The sequence below is a fragment of the Eriocheir sinensis genome, chromosome 52, assembly GCF_024679095.1.
Source record: "Eriocheir sinensis breed Jianghai 21 chromosome 52, ASM2467909v1, whole genome shotgun sequence".
In the NCBI taxonomy this organism is placed as follows: domain Eukaryota; kingdom Metazoa; phylum Arthropoda; class Malacostraca; order Decapoda; family Varunidae; genus Eriocheir; species Eriocheir sinensis.
Genome location: NC_066560.1, coordinates 5,240,748 through 5,264,004, shown reverse-complemented (window position 1 = coordinate 5,264,004; position 23,257 = coordinate 5,240,748). Strand labels below are relative to the sequence as shown.

Genomic DNA, 23,257 nt, shown 5'->3' with positions numbered 1-23,257 from the left:
CATTTACTTCTGCCTCGTCACGATCTGTCACTTTTTATTCCGACATAATTATTGCATCAACGTATAAAGAAAATATCATTTGTAGTAGCGTTGTGTTCTTCAGATTTGACACTCGAGATCAAATTTTTATTTTTACTTCATTATTATTTCGTTCAGATCCTCTCTCTACCTTTCCTTTGGTCAGAGTGGATGGGGATGACTGACTAAACTTCATACATAAGAAATATAAAAAGAATATCGTCACCCTCATAAAATAATCGCCTAAGTCATTTTTCAACGATTTCCTTGTTTTTGTCTACATCAATTTTCAACATGTGACGCCCATTTTTGTATAGTTCCCTTCGACATTCAGGGGTTGAGTGTCCTAGAATTGGCCTCTTCATTTCTGCCTAAACCTTAAGCCAAATGAGAATATGATCGTTCTTTTCTGATTTCCTCTAAAGTAGAAAATAATAATGACTTGGACGGTCTGTTTACGAAGGTGACGATATAGATACCTTCACTGGTATTACAAGACACTTTCGCTTCCCATATCAACTATTTCTAAAGGTTAAAGAGAGAATCAATCGGGTTCAAATGAGTGATTCTTCAGGTTCACGGTACAGAGGAAGGGTCAAAATACCACCAGGGTCATGAAAACTACTTCTGGAAATGCCCAAAACTCCTACGAAAGCCTTGTCAAATATGTGTGCTGGGGCGCCGGAGTGTTTAAGAATAGGCGGTCTGTTTTCGAAGGTGCCGATATAGATACCTTCATTCCGGTACCGTTGAAACATGCACGCAAACACTGAGGGTCGTTTTATAATCCATTTCATCTCTCAAGAACACTCATTTGACAAGGCTTTCGTAGGAGTTGTGGGCATTTCCAGTAGTAGTTCTTTGACCTTGGTGGTAGTGTGACCCTTCCTCTGTACCATGAACCTAAAAAGACACTCAATACAACCCGACTGATCTCCTTTTTGGCCTTTGGAAGTAGGTGATGTGAGAGGAGGAAGCGTCTGAAAATACCAACCTTATTTCTAAATGCATCGTCGCCTCAGTTCGCATCTTTGAAAAAGCCTCTCGTACAAGTTGCTGGGATTTCCATGGCCTGTTTTGTGATTCTAGTGATAGTTTTACACGACATCTACACCTTGAACGTGGGGAAAAAAAAAGCATCCATGAAAACCCGGTTAATCTTCTCTCTCTCCTATAATTCTTCCTCCATATGACCACGGAGGTTGCGCCGACTAAACGAAACATTCCAAACTTTTCTCTCCTTGGAAAGTCTTAATGGAAGCCCGATACGTTAAAAAATATGGGCCGTAGACACACGCAGACACACTGACCTCAATCCTCCAACGGTCCTCCCTCCTGTTGACCAAAAACGGATCGTGATGAGTACTTTTATACGATACATTGTTAGTAAAAAATAAAGAAAGGCACATCACGCAAATACACAACACATGCACGCAAACACACGGAAACACACACTGACCTTAATCTTCCATCGGTTGGTCCTCCCATTGGCCAAAACAAATCGTGACGACCAACTACTTATAGAAATACAAATATAAATAAAAGAAATAATAATAAAAATCGGCACAGATGAAACACACAGCCACTCACAAACACACGCTGACACTCACAAACACTCGCAGGCACTCACAAACACACGCAGACACATACAAACACATTCAAACATACACGGGCACACACAGGCACACGCAGGCACTTGCAAACACACGCAGACACATACAAACACATTCAAACATACACGGGCACACACAGGCACACGCAGGCACTTGCAAACACACGCAGACACATACAAACACATTCAAACATACACGGGCACACACAGGCACACGCAGGCATTTGCAAACACACGCAGACACTCGCAAACACTCGCAGGCACTCGCAAATCCAACTCCTCTCACGACCCTCCTACGCACACACGCAGGCACTCGCAAATACACACAGTCTCTGTCAGACACACGCAAACACACACACGCAGGCACTCCTGAACACACCCAAACACACGCAGACACCCTCCTAACCCAGCCTCTCCGTCTTACGTTCCTCCTCCTCCCCTGACCAGAGCGGATCGTGATGACGCCGCGGGGCAAGACGGCCAACTCGACGACCATCATGGTGGAGCGTCGCAAGGTGGCGGCGCAGGAGGGCAACGTGCATGTGGGGGGCGGCCAGCACTCCGGCATCATCATCAACAAGGAGACGCGGCAAGGTGGGGAAGCTGTGACTGGTATGTGTATGCTCTTGATCCCCTGTTTTCATTACGTCATATTTATACCACTTTTTTTCTAGAGGAGGGAACTAGAGGAGGTTTGGGACATTTAAAGACTACAGGAATATATTTGAGACATCATAGACGGGTGATGTTATTATTATTATTATTTTTTCCAACAAAGGAGACAGCTCAAAGACACAAAAAAAGGAAACAAGAATAAAAAAAGCCCGCTACTCGCTGCTCCTAAATTATGACCGTACAACAAACGAAGAAGAATAGTCGGTTCAAATTTGCCTCGAACAAGTTTGGCGTCATTCTATTTCGTTTTAGCGGGATTAGAAAAGTTTTGGAACGCTGGAGTTGATGGGAATACATTTGGGACATTATAGACGTTTGTTAGTATGAAGTGCACTGCAGACGAAAAAGAATAGTCGGTTCAAATTTGCCTCATACAAGTTTAGCGTCATTCCATTTCGTTTTAGTGAGATTAGTGAAGTTTTTGAACGCTGGAGTTGATAAGAATACTTTTGGGACGGTATAGACGGGTGTTATTATGACCGTACAGCAAACGAAGAAGAGTAGTTGGTTCAAATTTGCCTCGTACAAGTTTGGCGTCATTCCATTTACTTTTAGGGTAATTAGAAATTTTTTGGAACGCTAAAGTTGATAAGAATACTTTTGGGACGCTATAGACGTTTGTTAGTATGAAGTGCACTGCAGATGAAAAAGGATGGTCGGTTCAAATTTGCCTCATACAAGTTTAGCGTCATTCCATTTCGTTTTAGTGAGATTAGTGAAGTTTTTGAACGCTGGAGTTGATAAGAATACTTGCGCTAGACGGGTGTTATTATGACAGTACAGCAAACGAAAAAGAATAGCCGATTCAAATTTGCCTCATACATGTTTGGTGTCATTCTATTTCGTTTTGGGGGGAATAGTGAAGTTTAGGAACGCTAGAGTTGATAGGAACACATTTGGGACGCTATAGACGGGTGTTTTTATGACAATACAGCAAACGAAGATGAAGGATCGGTTCAAATTTGCCTCGTACAAGTTTGGCGTCATTCCATTTCGTTTCAGGGGGGTTAGTGAAGTTTTTGAACGCTAGAGTTGATAGGAACACATTTGGGGCACTATACAGTACAGATGTTGCTACGATAAACACCGTAGCCCGCGAAAAATAGTTGGTTCAAATTCGCCTCACACGTTTGGCGTTCAATATCGTTCCCTTTCCGTCAGAAGAAGTGGAGGACACGCCCGCACACCTGCAGCTGGAGTTCAAGGTCTTCCTGGTGAACGCGCAGACGCAGAAGCACACGCAGGAGAGCCGACAGCTGCGGTTTTGGTTCCAGAGCTGCGTGCCGGAGAAGGAGCGGATGAGGAGCGCGCAGGAGTTCTTCAAGGAGCTGGTGGCGCCATTGGAGTTTCCTCGGGGTGGGTGATTGGAATCTCTCTCTCTCTCTCTCTCTCTTTCTCCATTGGCATATATAAAGAACAGGGCAAGTAAACGAACGAGAACAAAATCGAGATACATAATTATACACTCAAACAGAAGACAGCTTAATGATTATATATGTGTGTGTCTCTCTCTCTCTCTCTCTCTCTCTCTCTCTCTCATCCTAATAATTCAATTCGAAATATCTCGACCTTGTTAATGTAGTAGTATTGCTCTTAAAAATATACAACTATGCAAAAATAGACTGATTAAAGTTTACAATCAGAGTCTTGAAATAGATTTAGAAGGGAATAAACTGTAAAACTTTGCAACAATAAACTATCAATCAATCAATCAATCAATCAATCAATCTTTGTAAATATAGACTTTTGGCCTCTTTTTTTTCTTTCCTCTTATTATACTTTGGAGTTTACAATTACTTATCTGTTCATGTACACTCATATGGAGTATTTTTATCTATTTATTCATGTAGCCTTGCTTTACCCAGTAGCAGCGGGGATCATGTTTGCTAATGGTCCCTCTAAGCGAGAATAATGAGAAAAAATCATTACTCACACAAACCATTTCATTATCATCAATATTTAGTTTAGCATTTATCTATTATTTTGTTTGTTTCTATCTGGCACGAATTCATGCTGCCTCGCTTAAATGTCGATTTTTAATGTATTTCTGAGGCTAAGTCTAGAGGGTTAACTTCTTTTTGGACTACATGCATATGGAGTTACAACTACTACTACTACTACTACTACCATTTAGGGGTTTGCATATATTCCTCTGTTGAACCTAACATGGCCTTGTGGGTTTCATTTATATAGATCAAGTTTTCCACAATTATCCAGTAAATAGGACTGCTCTAATGATGGCCTTCTCTTCAGCTACTACTACTACTATTACTACTACTACTATTTAGGGGCTTGCATATATTCCTCTTCTGAACCTAACATGGCCTTTTGGGATTCAACTTTTACATAGATTAAGTTTTCCACAATTATCCAGTAAATAGGACTGCTCTAATGATGGCCTTCTCTTCAGACTACGTTGGGTTCATCAAGAAGATAATGAAGATGATGCAGCACAAGTACAAGTTGGTGAGCAAGGTGGAGGTGGAACTGAGGCAGCTGGAGGAGTCTGACAAGCCCCCGACCAGACCCAGTAAGCCCCCGCACCTCACGTTCTTTCCCCTTCCTCCACACACACACACCTTTATTTTTCAACCCTCTCCCCCTCACACACAATTTTTATACTCTTCCACCCAACCTCTCCACCACACACACATGTCACTTTAATCTTGTCCCCAAAAACACACTCACACACACACACACACACACAGTTATTATGCTCCACCACACACTTATCAAACTACCCCCCTTCCCCTTCAGACACACCTTTTTACTCCCCCCCTCACACACACACACATGTCATCCTCTCCTCCTCCCCACACACATATCTGTTATGCTCCTCATCACACACACACACACACCTGTTATTCTTGTCCCCAGTTACACATGCATTCACACACACTCACACCCTTTATGCTCCCTCTTCCCCACACACACACAACTGTTATGATCCCTCCCCCTCTCTGCACACATCCACCTCGCTTCCCACCCCCCCCATAGGTCTTTTATTCTACTTCTCACACGTCCACACACCAGTAGAGTGAAAGTATGCAAGACGAGTGTGTTCATAATTGACGTGATGGAAAAGTCTACAAAATACTAAATTGTATGTATATGTTCTCCACCAGACTGAAAATGCTGTACTATACTTCCTCATTCTGTTACTGGTTGACTTATGGTTTATTTCCCACCATCTTCTTTCCTCTGTTATCTTTTTTTATATATTCCTTGTTCCCCTTGAGCCAAAGTTCTGTTCTGAGCCAACCGTTGCAATCTGTCTGCAGCGAGGGCAGGAGCGGCTCTTTACACAGTGGGCCGCAGCGAGCCAGACGCAGGTGCTTGCCCACCACACTGCTGCACCCACAGTTTGCCGCATCTCCCGGACACGGCCAGGGCCTCACAGGGGGGAACCTTAGCTGTGGGGAGTCCTTGGTTCACGGCAGCCACTCTCATGTCTTGCTCAGCTTATGTCACAGAGAGCTTGACCAAGAAGCTTCCTCCTTTATCACAGGACTGTGGGATCGTGCTGTAAGGGGGTTTTCATCTTGATGTGTTCACTATTAAGTTTATCACTCAATGGAAGTGGCCAGAATTGAGGACTCGCGCACCTCTAAGTGTCGCATTGATTTTCTCCTATTTAGTGGCTGCTGTGTTGTGGCCGAGCCTTGACTCATGATTGACTGACACATTGCAGCCCCAGATTAATACTGAAGTAACTCCTCTTTGCCTCGTGTGTGTGTGTGTGTGTGTGTGTGTGTGTGTTAGTGCGCGTAACTTTGCCATGGCTATATAAGACCCGAGAAGCAGAGTTTTGCACGATTATTAAATTTGTCCAACAACTCTACATCTCTACATGCTCATATTAAGCTGCCTCTATTACAGATTCCATCAGGACAAATGTACAAAATAGTATGTCATTTTTCACCTGTTTCATTCAAATATTGTGGGTGACCGTAATTCATTTGATTAATATCATTCTTATACAAAGTGATTTCATATTTTGCTGCCAGATAAGGATAACTTGAAAGGGACCTTGACCCATCCCTTCTCTTTTTACCTTTCCCGTCAAAATAAAGCACAAGTCAGGATCTTCCTCCTGCGTACACGGAGTATTGCTTTGTGATCATAACAGAATAAGTGAAATGCTCTCGTTAACACAGTAACATGTGTGTCGTCTAGTTGTCTAACTCTTAGAGACCTGATTCACCAACACTGTGATTGATCAAGTTGGTTTGACTCCTCTGTGGTGTGTGTAGTGATGATGACATGTATTAACTGAGATTTAGTTAGAAGGCAAGATTAGCTTCATTAATTCTTAGATTTTCCTTCGTAGGCAATAGAGATTTTGTCGTTTTTCCTAATTTTTCTCAACACGTCCAGCAACAGTCGGTGATTCTTGTCCCCGCTGCTGCTGTGTGTTTGCGTGATTTGGTGATCCTCCCGTGCTCCTTCCCTTCCCTGTGTGCCTCACCTGCCATACAGTGCCACATACCTGTAATAAACTTGTCATATATTCCCTTCTCTATGCCACTGTAGTTTTTTATGTGGCAGAAGTTTTGTTAATGTGATTGATTTTATTGACCTTTTATATTTTTCAGTGGAGGACCAGAAGCCCGAGCTGAGTGAGGAGAAGGTTCTGGAGATGATTGAGTCGTCGTATCCCAACCCCATCACCCTGCAGGAGATGGCAAAGTGAGTCTTGCTTGTGCCGTGATGAGAGATTCTGGAGATTGATGAGAGATTCTGGAGATTGACTGATTGATTCTGGAGATTGATGAGAGATTCTGGAGATTGACTGATTGATTCTGGAGATTGATGAGAGATTCTGGAGATTGATTGATTGATGACTGATTGATTCTGGAGATTGATGAGAGATTCTGGAGATTGATTGATTGATGACTGATTGATTCTGGAGATTGATGAGAGATTCTGGAGATTGATTGATTGATGACTGATTCTGGAGATTGATGAGAGATTCTGGAGATTGATTGATTGGAACATTTAAAGAAATAATGGTAACTACAACAAGAAAAGTGTTAGGGATAAAAGTGGTGAGAGATGGAAAAAGAAAAGGAAATTCATGGTGGACAGAAGAGATAAGGAGGATAGTAAAAGAGAAAAGGGAACTTTTTAAGAAAACTCAAGAAAGAAATGTGTCTGAACAAGTAAAAAGGGAAAGGAAAAAGAAATATAGAGAATGCAAAATGAAATTAAAACAAGCAATAAAAGAAAGGAAGAAGAGAGTTGATGAAGACTTTGGAAAAAGACTAAGTGAAAAATATAAAGGGAACAGGAAATCATTTTGGAAAGAAGTAAAAAATGAAAGAAATGCAGAAAATATCTCCTCAAGTAAAATAAATGAAGTTATGGATGAGAATGGAAAGATGTTGAAAGACGGGGAAGCTGTGAAAGAGAGATGGAGAGAATATTTCAAAAGCTTAATGAATTTTGAGGATGGACGTCCAGCAGCTGTAACAGCAGCAGTTTTGAGTAGAGGTAGAGGAGGAGTATAGAAAGAAAGAAGTATAACATATGAAGAAGTAAATCAGGCAATAAAAAGATTAAAAAATGGAAAGGCAGCAGGAATTGATGGAATCACAGCAGAAATGTTGAAGTGTGGAGGAGATGAAGTCATAAAATGGAAGGTCAAGATATGTGAAGTAGCATGGAAGGGAGGGAGGGGGGGTGCCAGCAGACTGGACGAAGCCATCATTGTCCCAGTTTACAAGGGGAAGGGCAGGAGAGGGGAATGTGGGAGCTATAGAGGTATAAGTCTCCTGAGTATACCCGGAGAGGTATATGGAAAAGTCATAATAGAGAGGGTGCAAAGACTTACAGAAGAGAAAATTAGTGAAGAACAAGGAGGCTTCAGGAAGGGAAGGGGATGTGTGGATCAGATATTTGCCTTCAGGATGGTAGTAGAAAAAATAATAGCAAAAGGAAAGAAACTATACGCTGCCTTCATGGATTTCGAAAAAGCTTATGACAGAGTCGACTGGATTGCATTGTGGGATGTTTTAAAGGTTTATGGTGTGGGAGGAAAACTGCTTAGTGCAATAAAGTCTTTTTATGAGGGTGCATCTGCATGTGTCAAAATTACTGGAGAAACAAGTGAACATTTTGAGATAAAAGTGGGCTTAAGACAAGGGTGTGTCATGTTACCATGGTTATTCAATATTTATATGGATGGTGTTATTAGAGAAATGAAGGGCAAAGTTGGAGAAGTTGGAGTAAGACTATTCGATGAGGGAAGGAAGTGGGTACTGAATTCGATACTGTTTGCTGATGACACGGTGCTCATTGCAGAAAATGAAAGTGACCTACAAAATTTGGTCAGTGTTTTTGATAGTGTCTGTAATAGGAGAAAGCTGAAAGTAAATGTCAACAAAAGTAAAGTGATGGTTTGTGAGCAAAGTAGAAGTGAGGTTGTAGATTTTGTATGCCCATATAGAGTGGGAATTGAATGTGAAAAAGAATGCAAAATAATTTTGAATGGTAAAGAAATGGAAGTCAATGAGTTTAAGTACCTTGGATCAGTTATGTGTAAGCATGGTGGTATGGAGGGAGAGATAAGAGAAAGGGCATTGCAAGGAAGAAGGGTGGTAGGGTCCTTGAGATGAATCATGAATGGCAGAAGTGTGAGCATAGAAGTAAAGAGGGATTTGAGAAATACAATAATAGTACCAACCCTCACATATGCAAGTGAAACGTGGGCCTGGAATGAAAGCCAGAGGTCTAGAGTGCAGGTAGTGGAAATGAGTTATTTGAGGAGGTCTTGTGGTGTGAATAGAATGGATGGAATGAGTAATGAAAGTGTGTACAAGCATTTTGGAATGTGTCACAGGGGTGAAGGGAAGAAGTGTGGAGTGGTGGAAGAAGTGAAGCAACAGACCTTAAAGTGGTTTGGCCACATGGAGCGAATGGAGGAGAGCAAGATGACCAGAAGGGTGTATGTGAGTGAGATAGAGGGAGGGAATGCTAGAGGACGACCTCCAGTGAAATGGAGGGATAGGGTGCAAGAGTACGTTGGGGAGAGGGGGGAAAGATCTTTGAGAAACTTTGAGCACCAATATTTATATGGATGGTGTCATTAGAGAAATGAAGGACAAAGTTTGGGGAAGTTGGAGTAAGAATGTCTGAGTGAGGGAAGGAAGGGAGCACAGATTGATGCCTGTTTGCTGATGACACAGTGCTCATTGCAGAAAATGAAAGATGACCTACAAAATTTGGTCAGTGTTTTTGATAGAGTCTGTAATAGGAGAAAGCTAAGTAAATGTCAACAAAAAGTAAAGTGATGGTTTGTGAGCACAAGTGAAGTGAGGTTGTAGATTGTGTATGCCCATATAGAGTGGGAATTGAATGGAAAAAGAATGCAAAATAATTTTGAATGGTAAAAGAAATGGAGGAGGTCAGTGAGTTTAAGTACCTTGGATCAGTTATGTGTAGCACAGGTGGTATGGAGGGAGAGATAAGAGAGAGGAGCATTGCAAGGAAGAAGGGTGGTAAGTTGAGATAGATCATGAATGGCAGTGTGAACATAAAAGGGGATTTGAGAAATACAATAATAGTACCAACCCTCACATATGCAAGTGAAACGTGGGCCTGGAATGAAAGCCAGAGGTCTAGAGTGCAGGCAGTGGAAATGAGTTATTTGAGGAGTGCTTGTGGTGTGAGTAGAATGGATGGAATGAGTAATGAAAGTGTGTTCAAGCATTTTGGAATGTGTCACAGGGGTGAAGGGAAGAAGTGTGGAGTGGTGGAAGAAGTGAAGCAACAGACCTTAAAGTGGTTTAGCACATGGGCAGAATGGAGGAAGTAAGATGACCAGAAGGGTGTATGTGAGTGAGATAGAGGAATGCTGGGACGACCTCCAGTGAAATGGAGGGATAGGGTGCAAGAGTACGTTGGGGAGAGTGGGGAAAGATCTTTGAGAAACTTTGAGCAGGCAAGGAGGGAGTGTCTGGATAGAGAAAGTTGGAAGCTCTTCTGCCATGGCCATCCCCTGGTGGGAGCTCCTAGGAGCAGGAGTCGATGAAATGATGATGATTGATTGATTGATTGATGACTGATTGATTCTGGAGATTGATGAGAGATTCTGGAGATTGAGAGAGATTCTGGAGAGAGGTTCTGGAGATGATTGAGTCATCCTACCCCAACCCCATCACCCTGCAGGAGATGGCAAAGTGAGTCTTGCTTATGCCGTGCTATTGAATCCTTTCTGAATGGTGTGTTGTATCTTTTCTGACAACATTCATAATCTACACCATTATCTGACAAGACTGTAGGATAATTACTTTTGCTTGACAACATTTTGCCCATTTTGCTCATGTATCCTTTCTAAATGATGTGTTATCTATTTTATTTCTGATGAGTATATAATCTATACCAGTAACTTCATCTTTTCTTTCCATTTTCTAATTTCCCTTTTGGGGTTGGAGGAATCTATACCAGTGACTGACAAGATCTTAGAATAATTACTTTTGCTTATCATCATTTTACTCTTAGTTATATTTTAGCTGAAGTAATCACATCTCATGCACAGCTGTAGCAGATGTCCCCAACTTTAGCTTTACCCTAATCATCTCTCATCATCATCATGTGTTTTATCTGTCCCTTCCACACCAGGCGAGCGTCGTCGTCAGTGGCCCAGGTGGAGGTGTTCATTGCCCGGCTGACCGAGAAGGGACTCATCAAGCCCATGACCAAAGACTGCTACACAAGAGTGGTTCAGAACGAAACAGACGTCAAGGTCAGGCTTCGTCAGGCTCATTCCTTGTGCCGGTGTGTCCTGTACAGTGCTGTGTGTGACTGTGTATTTACCTATTTGTAGTCTACCGGGCCCAAGCTAAGCTCTAATAGTCCCGTCTCCATATCTACATTCATCCAGCCTTTCCTTCATTGTGTGTATGCGTGTGTGTGTGTGTAAGTGAGAGAGAGAGAGAGAGAGAAAGAGAGACTTAACCCATAGCCACCCTTGCATCCATATTTTCTTATGACCTCCATTTTAAGAATTATTATATATTTGTTTTTGTTTTGTGTCCAGATAGTGCGAGTCTGGATATTCAGATGATAACTCATATATGGTAATGTCTTCCTTACCCAACCCCCTCTCCTCATATTTGTTATTTTTTATGTCCAGATAATGTGAGTTTGGATATTCAGATGAACTAGTACACATTAACCAGTCTGCTGCAATTGGCACAGATTTCACCTTATCTGGTAGCCTGGTAACATATAGTCTCAGGTCTTTCTCTTCCTCTGTGGTGGATAGTGAAGTGTTTCTCATGTGGTATTGGTGTGCTGGATTTCCCCACCCAAGGTGCATGACATTACATTTTTCTTCACTGAATTGTAGCAGCCACTTTTTGTTCCATTCCTGTAGATATCTTCTTGTAGGATATCCACATCCAAGGGGTTAATAAGCATGAGTCTTCCCTTCCTAACCCACTCTCCTCACCCAGGTCGTGAGGCAGATGCCCACCATCACCTCCAAGAAGCAGCCGACCATCGCCATCATCACAGCGCACTACTGTGAGAAGCTGGCCGTCGACACCATGATTGAGAACCAGGAGACCTTCGTGCGCTACACCACCGTGGGTAAGGAAGACACTGCTCTCGCCCTCAGAAAGAGTTTGCATCATCCTATTTGACCCAGTTCAGATATTGTGGCAGCTCACCATCACCTCACTCCTGAGTAATTGATGGCAGAAGGAAACTCTCTCTCCCATACTGGCAAGGCAGGGAAGCACTTCCATACTCATCAAGTAGGAATGTCATCACATAAATAACCATCATAAGCAACATGATAGCATGATGAAAGCATATACTCAAGTGAAAATTACATCACTTACATCACAATACATACATAGCCATCATGAACAGCATATTAACAGTATGAAAGCATATACTCAAGTGAAAATTACATCACTTACATCACAATACATACATAGCCATCTTGAACAGCATATTAACAGTATGAAAGCATATATATGTCAAAATTACAATATATGCATAGCCATCACAAACAGCATAATAGGTTAATGGGAGCACCCTCATGGATGGTACATTAGAAACAATCATTGTGTTCTATCTAGATACCTATAGTTGTGACCACTAACTATATTATACTCATTTAAAAGTCAGCCATTCATTTTTAGGTCATGTTTAGAAAGTTAATTTTTACATGGATACTATTTTCTACTTCTCTGGGGGTTAGATTCATACTTAAGTCTTACACAGAGACTACTCTTCAATGGAGATTAAATTTATTCTTCAGTTGAACAGAACATTGTCTTTTGGAGCTGACTTCAATATCTGATTGACTTTTACATGAGTGTGTATGATGTTATTACGAATATAACTATTATTATCATTATGAAGCTGCTTGTCACTGGTGTTCCTGATTATATATGGTAGTATTTGTTTAGGCTGTGTAGGTGTGTTGCATTTGTCTTGCTGGTAAACACTCAACACCACACCCGAGGGACAGTGTGAAGGTGCTGGCTAGAGACACACAGTAACTCACAGGCATGGGCGTGTGTGTGAGTGCACGAGTTGTTGCACGATGGAGTCGATGGATGAAAACCTCTAGTTAGTGCGGATGGATTCATTTATTTATCCAGCTGGTACCTGTGAGTGAGAGGAGGCATATCTAAAATTTCATAATGCATCTGCCAATAATATTACTCGTTTGACATTAATTTTTGTATCTGTGTAGAATTTGGAAGCTTTCAAGAGGGAGTATCAAGACACCAACCTACTATGACTATGCATATTAACCTTTTATTTTTAAGTGTTTTTTAGGCCTTGTTTTCAGTTTTGTTGTGCCCTTAACCCAGTAGCAGCGACAGGCCAAATTTGATATTTACCCCCCAAACTAGATGATACACAATCTGATCACAAATTCTTTGATATATGTTATAAAATGGTTTGTGTGAGGGGTGATTTTTTCTCATTTTTCTCGCTTGGAGGGACCATTAAGAAACATGATCCCCGCTGCTACCGGGTTAACTGCCTCCTTGCTGTAAAAATATATCTCTGAAACATGCAGATTAAGATCACCTTTTTGTAGTGCACTGCATGTAGAAGGACAACTAACCGCATTGAACACTTGCCATAACAGTCACATGGTTTGGGATACTCAAAAAAATTTACTCTTTTAAAGTTGGGATCAGATGGTGTTTACACTTAATTATATACCACTCAAACCACTATACAGAAAACACGCTAAATGATAATAAAGTTCACCCTCGATTTGTGGGCCAGAAGGAGGTGTAGAATTTAATGTTGTCACAGTGTTTGTATTTCACCTGTGCACTGAGGCTGTGTTGTTATAGTAAATGTTAAAAAAAAGGAAAGAAACAAATAAACAAGAAAAAGGAGAAAACATAAAAAATCCTCTTGTACAAATTACCCAGCCAGTGTCCCATACATACAACCCAGCCAGTGTCCCATACATACAACCCAGCCAGTGTCCCATACATACAACCCAGCCAGTGTCCCATACATACAACCCAGCCAGTGTCCCATACATACTACCCAGCCAGTGCTTCCCATGTAACTCAGTATGTAGCATCAAGGGAGGCAGCCGCCCTTGTAAACACCCCTCCCAGCATGCCATTCCTCCCCTCAGCTGTCACCACCCTCCCCACCCCTCCCAGTAATGGTGTACAGCGGAGTGCTTGCCTCAGCAGTGCTCACTAACCACTCATGTTTCTCCGACGCCTCTCTTTGCAGGTGGTAGTTATGGTATGTGCATGAGCCGGCTGAGCATGGTAGAGAGCATGGTAGTCTACATTCCCAGGTGGAGACGGTTTTACCCATAGTTTTAATTCATAAACACACGGGTCATTGGCTGCTTTGCATACATTTTTTTCTCTAGTCAAAGTAAGACCAAATTCAGTGGGGCTTTTGGACATGTTAAAGTTCATTTGTAAAGGGCTTTTTCATAAGTTAACATCCAAATGAAATATCTTTTTTGCCATTAATTCATGACACAACAAAATGAACAAAGAGAATTAGTAATATTATTTTAAGCTTGTGTTTGGTTGATGAAGCTTCACATTAACACACTATAAGTTCCTTCTCTTAAACTTTACCTTAATTGTTTGCTGACTATGATAAAAATAAATACTTTTATGAACATTTTAATTCTTATACATTATCAGTGAGTAGGCTATAGTTATATTTTCCCATTAACAATTATTGGCATTAATTGTTCCAATACAACACCTACATATGTCTTTCATTCAAGTATTTTGATAGTCCTTCAGCATTCTTGGGTTACTGTTCACCCTAAACTCTGCTATGTAAATTGTTTCTATTTCAATAAAAATTAATTATATAGCCTACTAGTGCGGCTAACCCTTAAAATAGGACTTTCTTTTCTTCTTCTGCCTATATAACTATTACTAACCCCAAACCCTCTTGCATGCTTTTACTTTGAGCTTTCTCAAAGAATTGGCCAAGGCAGGAACCTCCATTTCCTTCTCTTGCATAAACTCTCCCTTGCCATTGTCACTCTTCATCCTTGCCCACTTTCCATCTCTCTTAAGTGTAGTGACGTCAATAGATCCAACAATACTCTTCCCCTTGACCTGTCTCATTGCCTGTGCCTGCAGGGGAGAGCAACGTGTACACCCTCGGCAACATTGGCGCTCACAGGGTAGTGTGCACCAAGCTTCCCACGGTGGGCCACGACCGGTCGTCCTCCATCGCTGCTGGAAACACCACCACCAGGCTGCTGGGTGAGTGCTGGGCCCCGGAGGTGCAGGCCAGGGTAGTGAGGCAGCAGTGTGGAGTGTAGTTTATTGTCTGATAAAGAGGAATCACATGAAAGAATAAAGAAGAAGAAAAAAATCTGATAAAGAAAGAATAAATCACACAAAATCACTTCAATATACACACAAACATATTCATGCACAATCATGCATTTCTCATTATAATTCAAAATGCTCCCCATATACCTGTTTTTGAGGCACTGGGTTATGTATGGAGATTCCCATCATTGTATGAGCCCTTAGTGATACAAAAGGCTGTTGTACATTGATCTGTGAATCTGGAGCTGCCCTGTGTAGGCCATTCGGCCTCTTGCAGTCTCCCTATGTTCTTTGTTCTTATGTTCTTATGTTATGAATTACCGGATAAGGGAAGGCTTGAAATATACCTAGTTTTCTCATGTATTAGTAATGTTTGTTAATTTATTATTAGTTTGTTGACCAGTCCATTGTGTGTGCAGGAACCTTCCAGAAGGTGGACCACGTGTTCCTGGTCGGCACGGCGGGCGGCGTCCCGCACTACACGGACTACCACAAGCATGTCAGGCTCGGCGACGTGGTGGTGGCCACGCCGCCCCCGGGACAGAAGTGAGTCTCGCTGCTGCCGTGTACTTAGTTACTTTGCTTACACAACCACCATTGGCCTTGCTGGTCCTTGATTATATTTTTCCACGGTCATGTTTTCTTGCACCAGATATTCCCCATCTTCTCAACCTTTTCTCCACCTTCCCTGCTGTGTACTTACTTGGCTTGCACAGCCTTCATTCAATTTGTTAGCTCTTAATTTTACTTACCAACAATTATTATGTTTCTTACACCAGGTATTTCCATCTTCCCATTCTTTCTCCAACTTCCTTCACAACTCCTCTTGCCTTCTGAAATTGGACAAAAATTGCTACAATCCAAAAACATAAGAATTTTTTCATTTCTTAGGAACTTGAAGCATATTTCTATTGTCTTGACTTCGTGTCCTATGCAGGTTCATCTACATGTACTGTGAGGGCTCCAAGACGCTGGACAACGGGACGTACGAGTTTGAGACCAAGTCGTGGGGGCCGCCAGACCTGAGCCTCCAGAACATTGCCTACCAGCTGCAGCAGCAGGTATGGAGGGAGGGTGGTGGGGAGATAATATTAGTCACCGCCAGACACTGATAGTATTCAAGGATTAGTATCTGCAGTTAACTGAAGTGAGTGCTGCTTATGTATCCTTATTCACTACCATAGCTTGGATGAGTTTGTGATAATGAACAATGGATGAGTTTGTGGTAATGATGGATGTGATAATGAATAATGGATGAGTTTGTGATAATGAATAATGGATGAGTTTGTGATAATGAATAATGGATGAGTTTGTGGTAATGATGGATGTGATAATGAATAATGGATGAGTTTGTGAAAATAATTTGTAATAATGATGATGACAGTGATGATAAAGAGGAGGAGGAGGAGGAGGAGGAGCATAGCAACAAAATGTATCACCATAGCAACAAATCTTATCACCAGAGTGGAAGTGGCAGCCTGTCCAACATAACAAAAGTTGAGTTATTAAAAAACCTTCCATAAAATCTTTTATAAATAGCCGCCCTGCTTCCCCCTGACAGGCGGCGGAGAAGGAAAGCCCCACCCCATGGATCCAGTACATGGAGCAAGGGAATGCCAAGCTAGCTGAGCAGGAGATGGACTTCTCCCGCCCCAGTGAGTCCACGGACAAACTCTACATGAGTATTGGCGGTTCAGACATCATTGAAGTCTCCCATCCAATGCCTCCGGAGGGAAGCGAGAATGTGAGGTGAGTGACACTCCCGGGAGATTGATTCCCCTGCGCTTCATTGAGTTGTATTTTCCAGTAGCATGACACACACACACCTCTGTAGTGATGGTAAGTTACAGTCAAGAAATTTGCCTTCAGAATACTCAAATGTATTTTTAAATGTTGAAAGTGTTCTCATATTCTACTTGTTACAATCAAGAAATGGGTGTACATCTGTAACACTAAGATACAAAAGTTCATATTTGACTGTGGCATGTCCATAACTTGACTGTCATGTGCTAGATTGTCTAAAAACTACTGAAATCATTACCGTGAGTGAAGGATAGGTTGTATTTAGCAAAGTGAAAAAAAAGCATCTAATTTTAACCAATTATTGATTGTTTACATTAAATGGAGGCAAACAATGGCCTTGAAATGACCCCTGACCCTGCAGGGACCCGTCCAAGCCGTGCATCCACCTGGGCGTGGTGGCGGCCGGGCGCTGTGTCGTGGACAATGACCAGATGCGCCAGGACTTTGCCTCGCAGCTGTCAGTGGTGGCGTACGACCAGGAGTTTGATGCTGTGGTGGAGTCAGTGTATGGCAACCGCAAGGACCAGTATGTGTTCATCAGGGGGATCTGTGACTACCAGTAAGTATGGTGTTACCTTAAGTTGTGACTAACAGTAGGTACAGAGCTAGTCATGATCACCAGTAAGTGCAGTGTTGTTCACAAGTGGCAGAGGTGCTCTGATCACACTAAAGTGGCTGTGTCACCCAGAGAGAATGTAGGAGGACGAGGTGACAAAAAAGGATGTTTGATGCAAAATAAAAAATTGCGTTTCAGAATGAAATGATTATAGTGTGCATGGAGAGTAAGCAAAGGCAGGAGAGTTTAGAGTCTTTTCTGCCAAGGTCACATTGCTGGAGATGATGTAAAGAGGAAAGACCAGAATAGGTAGATGGATTAATAATAATGTATTTCAGAGTTTGCATCCAAGAACAATTATGTGATTTAAAAGATAAAATTATTGTCTTTGGAGTAGATGAGCTATATCTTGGAAGTTGTGAGGTGCTGCTTTGTGCTGTGCCGTAAATAACTGCTTGGCTCGCTGTGTTGCAGGGATGGTACCCGGAACAAGGACTGGCAGCCGTACGCAGCGCTGGCGGCGGCAGCGTTCATGAAGGCCGTGATCTGTGGCATGGAGCCTCCAGCTGATGACTAGTTGGCTTAATCATGTTCTAGTTATTATGCAAGGTGGCACAACAGTTGCCTTACAGAGCTGAGCAGCTGAGGAAAGGATTTGTAATGGTGCAACTTGTGTGCCACCCTGCAGCAATGTTATCTATAGATAAATTCTATAATGCTGTATGTAACACATTGTTGTATATTTTTGAACAGACTTTTTTCATGGTTGAGATCAGAATCTCATGGACAAAGATATATATGTATAGATACCTGAAAAATTATAAAATTCTTTCCCTGAATTTTCTTGAAGGCAGTCTGGAGGATGCAGTGCTCACCGTTCCTGGATCTCAATAATGCATAATTTTCCCTGTTCCTTGCCAAGCCAAGCAGCACCTGGAAGAAAGGTGATGGTCCTGTGCTTGTACCTGTGATGTAGCGTTAGTGTAGCACAGCGTGCACACACTTGGCAGCTTCAGGGAAAAGCCACACACATAACATGCATTCAGTAGCAAGGCCGCCAGGAATCTGGGTGACTCCGTTCAGCTTGTGTGGGCAATGCATCAGCCAGCTGAGGTGACAGTATTGGCCTGAAGTACTCACACATATCGGAATTTCTAGGCATACCACATGCTGTGTGTGTTTTGTTTTGTTAGTCATGTGCGTCCCTCCTGTGAGGCGTTACTTTATTTATTTACGGACTCCTCTACAGTCTCTGCTCAACACGTCCCTGAGCATCACAAATGTTTCATCTCACTTATTGCATTTTCTTTGTGATCAATATTTGTATTCATGTTCCTCAGGATGTAGAGGTTAGGAAGATGAGTATCAAATATGGTACTATTAACATTTAACTTTACAGCTAAGCATCAAGATAGTGTGCAGGCAACCACACTAACACACTCTGACCAATCTTTGCTGCACTTTGTGGTTCTATCATTCCAGCACCGGCTATGTTTGTTTTATGTTTGTTGCCACACGCCAATGTTTTGTTCTCTAACTCATGAGCTAAACACACACACACACACACACACACACACACACACATGCACACACTTACAGGGGGAACAATTAATACAAAATATGACTCATTGTAGTTTCCATATCTAGTAACCATTTAACTATTCAGACATAAAAGCATTTCACTCTGTAATGAGGAAAGTAGTAACCCACAGTTTCCAGAGGCAGTTTAGCTTTGTCATGCTCCAGTAGTCACATCATACCACAGCTTTGCAATATGATAACAACTTTGTCGGACTTACATCATGAATAACGTTTTTGCTTTCATTTGTATTTAGACCAATATTTAAGTCTTCCCTAAAGTAACCAGGGTTAGTAACGAGTGCATATTTACATTTAACATACAATTCACAATCACAGAAGGGTAGACGCAGTTCTCTATTCTGCGGCCGAGACTTTCCTGCCGCCGTATTTGAAATAGTACACACACATATATATACGCTTGTGATAGACTTTGGCCCACTTCCTAGCACCACTTTCAGCTTGCTCACCACATGCATTTAGTCCAGCTGCTAGCATGCCATCATTGTTACAAGTCTATAAAAAGGCTGGTTAGGTAGATACGACAATGTAAAGTTCCTGTATTATCTCCTTCCGTGAATATAACGGTGTGAAGCGGAAAGTTGGGGTACAGTGTGAGTGCGAGAGATTGATCCACAGGACTCGTAAACTCACTGTGACTCGCTATCCACTCTCCATATAGGTAGTGACAGGGAATAGAAGGAAGGTGGAGGAAGTAGATGAGGTAGAAAATAGAAAGTAGAAGAAAGAAGGTAGAAGTAGAGTAAGGATAATGGATTGGGGGGAAGGAGAGTGAGGGAGGAAGTGGAGTGGGCAATGGGCTGATGGAAAGGAAAGGAAGGAAGAAAGTGGAATGGGCAATGGGGAGAGAGAGCAAGGGAGAAAGTGGAGTAGTTGAAGAAATGGTAGGAAGGTGGAGGGAGAGGAAGGGAGAAAGTGGAGTAGGTGAAGAAATGGTAGGAAGGTGGAGGAAGAGGAAGGGAGAAAGTGAAGAAATGGTAGGAAGGTGGAGGAAGAGGAAGGGAGAAAGTGGAGTAGGTGAAGAAATGGTAGGAAGGTGGAGGAAGAGGAAGGGAGAAAGTGGAGTAGGTGAAGAAATGGTAGGAAGGTGGAGGAAGAGGAAGGGAGAAAGTGGAGTAGGTGAAGAAATGGTAGGAAGGTGGAGGAAGAGGAAAGGAGAAAGTGGAGTAGGTGAAGAAATGGTAGGAAGGTGGAGGAAGAGGAAGGGAGAAAGTGGAGTAGGTGAAGAAATGGTAGGAAGGTGGAGGAAGAGGAAGGGAAAAAGTGGAGTAGGTGAAGAAATGGTAGGAATGTGGAGGAAGAGGAAAGGAGAAAGTGGAGTAGGTGAAGAAATGGTAGGAAGGTGGAGAGAGAGGAAGGGAAAAAGTGGAGTAGGTGAAGAAATGGTAGGAAGGTGGAGGAAGAGGAAGGGAGAAAGTGGAGTAGGTGAAGAAACGGTAGGAATGTGGAGGAAGAGGAAGGGAGAATGTGGATTAGGTGATAAACTAGTAAGGAGATGGAGGAAATGGAGTGGCTAATAGAATAATAGAAAGGAAGGAGAGGAAGGAGACTGGCCGCATGGAAGGGGGCTGCCGAGACAAGTTTAGTGGGTCAATTATTTTGCATCTCACTGTACCCAGCAGAGCACAGGCCATTTCTCTGACTCTACATCATAATTACTGCACAAAGAAATCATGTATCTTTGGGTTTGTATCTTGTGTACTCGCCTTTTTTATTTTTGTATTTATTATGATTATCTTTTTTTAAGGGGAAGAGTAACAGAGCTAGTCTCGTACATTTTAAGTTTGTCTTAGTGCCTGTAATGTTACGGCATAATATTAAGTGCTTTGTTTGGTGTTACGAGTGTGTGTTACGAGCAATGCCTCTCGGGGTGCAATGCTGCCCAGTAATGTGAAATGATGTTTTTTCTTTCTTCTTTTTTCTCTTTTTTTCTCTCTTTTTTTTACGTGGTAGCCTATAGCATCTGTAGGCTTTCTTGAGGGGCCTTGGCGGTTGGTCCCAGCCCGTTGTGGTGCAGGCAAGTGTTTATAGTGGCTCCATCTTTTCTTGTTTGTTTATTTGTTTTATTGTATTCACTGCCACCCGAGATACAGTGGAAGACACATCTCATACTTGACAAGGGCTGATTAGGGATAGCTATCACCATGGTTTAGGGTGTGTGTTGTTTTCATGGTAATTGGATCAAAAAGTGTATCTTGTTTGGCAGGAAATATGTCAGTTCATATCACTATAATGTATTCTGTTTATCTTTATGCTGAGGTAAATTTTCCTGAAACACTTACAGAACAAATAAGTTATCTCCGAACATATGAATAATATATCAGCGTCCTGTAATTATATTTTTAAAGTGTATCTGGTATGGCAGGAAATATGGTAAGTTTACTCACAGAAATGTTTTATGTTTGATCTTTATTCTTAAGTAAATTTTCTTAAACACTTACAGAACATATTAGTTATCTCTACACACATGAATAATACACCAGTGTCCTGTTGTCATTATCATTTCCAACACACACAAATGAATAAGAAATCTCACTCTGGCATTTAGGTTTTTGTCCCTCACTGACGAGACACTGTTTGGGGCATGGAATAGCGGGCTCGTGTTAGACAGCCGTAGGGTAAGTGAGTAGCCCCAGCAGTACAGTATTATGCTGTGCCAGTGGGGCTTGTGTTGCCTCAGACGGAGCGAGAAGAGGAGGCAGAGGGTGCTAATAGTAAAGTGTGTGTATATACGTATGCAGTGCTTGTAACGTGGGGTCGGGGAATACAGGACGTCACTTCATTACGTAATTATTATATTTGTCGAGTCTCCTCATTCTGGCCCGTTCTCTGATACGTGCCGGATTTTGTTCACTTTTTTACCTTCATGTTTTTTTTTTTATGGGGTGGACGTAGGTTTATTCTTCAGCGTAAATGTTTTATTTATGCGAATATATTGCTTGTCTGTCCTCCTGTTTGACTTTGTTTCAGTGTAAGTTTTTTTTTATTTTTCTGTCTATCTCTGTCTATTTCTCTATTTATTCTCTCTCTCTCTCTCTCTCTCTCTCTCTCTCTCTCTCTCTCTCTCTCTCTCTCTCTCTCTCTCTCTCTCTCTCTCTCTCTCTCTCTCTCTCTCTCTCTCTCTCTCTCTCTCTCTCTCTCTCTCTCTCTCTCTCTCTCTCATATAGTATCTTGGAATGATATAGATCAAACTCTTTAGCAGTGTGCCAATAGGAGCCAAAGACAATCTATTCAATAAAGATAGAAAGAAAGTGTTGATTCCTTAACCTGTCTGTCTCTTCAAGTCCACAAGTAAAAGATGAAATGTAAATTATCCCCAATGATTCTTTTACTTTAAACAATCTAAGAAGAAAATGAAATGCGACACGTTTTTAGCACTCCTGGAAGATACGCTTTGATATAAAATCGTCATTGTTCTCTCTATCAACTTTGCTGCTTGTTAATGTGAGACAAAGCACCAAGGAGTTTTTAAGAGATTAAGTAGGAAGGAAAACAAGCATCTGAGAAGAAAGTAGTAAGGCATTGCATATTCGTATACCCAAGCAAGGTTCTCCGAGTGAGCAGCCCGGTTTGCTTTGGATGATATGGGTGTTGAAATCTGTTCTGTCTATGGAGAGGGATATTGATAGCTTGGTTTGCTCTATGAGTGGTGTGAGTCCTGGGTCTGTTCATATCTGCACACCCGCATTTGAGTCCCAGCATGCATTTCACCCAGCTTGCTTTACTTTGAGTAGCATGAGTGCTGGGACCTTTTCAAATCTGCGGGCATGGGTTCAGATCTCAGCCCGGGCAGCTAGTGTGCAGGTCACCAAGCTGTTCATCGCCACACACAGCTATAGCGCCCCAAACTTTATCTTGCATTACCTTACCTTGGCCTTACTTGCCAAATTGATAAAGCAAAGGTTTTTAAATCCATATTCTGGGGAGAGGTGGAAGAAACAGGTAAAGGTAAGGACTGAAACAAGTAAAACTATGGACTAAAAGATGCTCATAAAGGAAAAGTGAAAAAGTAAAGGATTAGGATGCAATTGACTCATGTACAAGAAGAAGGAAATATAATGCTTTCTTTTTAGGGAGTGTACAGAAGCGTGTCAATAGGTATAGGTATTAGGGATTACTAAAATAGGAAAAAATCAGGTTGACCTCGCAGGTGTCAGGTGAACCAATTAAGGAAGTTAT

At 41.9% G+C, this 23,257-nt stretch overlaps 1 protein-coding gene across 50 annotated transcripts in view; it reads left to right on the top strand.

The window, feature by feature from the left end:
• Nucleotides 1-22,159, top strand: part of LOC126982941 (uncharacterized) — a 22,903-nt gene extending 744 nt beyond the window's left edge. The window contains exons 2-17 of one of the 50 annotated variants that reach the window (XM_050835261.1): nt 2,078-2,242; nt 3,467-3,661; nt 4,716-4,835; nt 6,901-6,994; nt 10,928-11,051; nt 11,764-11,899; nt 14,923-15,048; nt 15,540-15,666; nt 16,058-16,181; nt 16,682-16,869; nt 17,285-17,482; nt 17,954-20,021; nt 20,064-20,216; nt 20,268-20,318; nt 20,472-20,503; nt 20,555-22,159. In XM_050835261.1, coding sequence (XP_050691218.1) covers nt 2,078-2,242; nt 3,467-3,661; nt 4,716-4,835; nt 6,901-6,994; nt 10,928-11,051; nt 11,764-11,899; nt 14,923-15,048; nt 15,540-15,666; nt 16,058-16,181; nt 16,682-16,869; nt 17,285-17,482; nt 17,954-18,056 — 1,700 coding nt within the window. In that variant the 3' untranslated portion in view covers nt 18,057-20,021; nt 20,064-20,216; nt 20,268-20,318; nt 20,472-20,503; nt 20,555-22,159. Of the gene's footprint in view, nt 1-2,077; nt 2,243-3,466; nt 3,662-4,715; nt 4,836-6,900; nt 6,995-10,927; nt 11,052-11,763; nt 11,900-14,922; nt 15,049-15,539; nt 15,667-16,057; nt 16,182-16,681; nt 16,870-17,284; nt 17,483-17,953; nt 20,022-20,063 lie in introns of all 50 variants that reach the window. The other 49 variants (XM_050835256.1, XM_050835244.1, XM_050835267.1 and 46 more) reach the window with 49 other exon arrangements.
• Nucleotides 22,160-23,257: the final 1,098 nt, after the last annotated feature.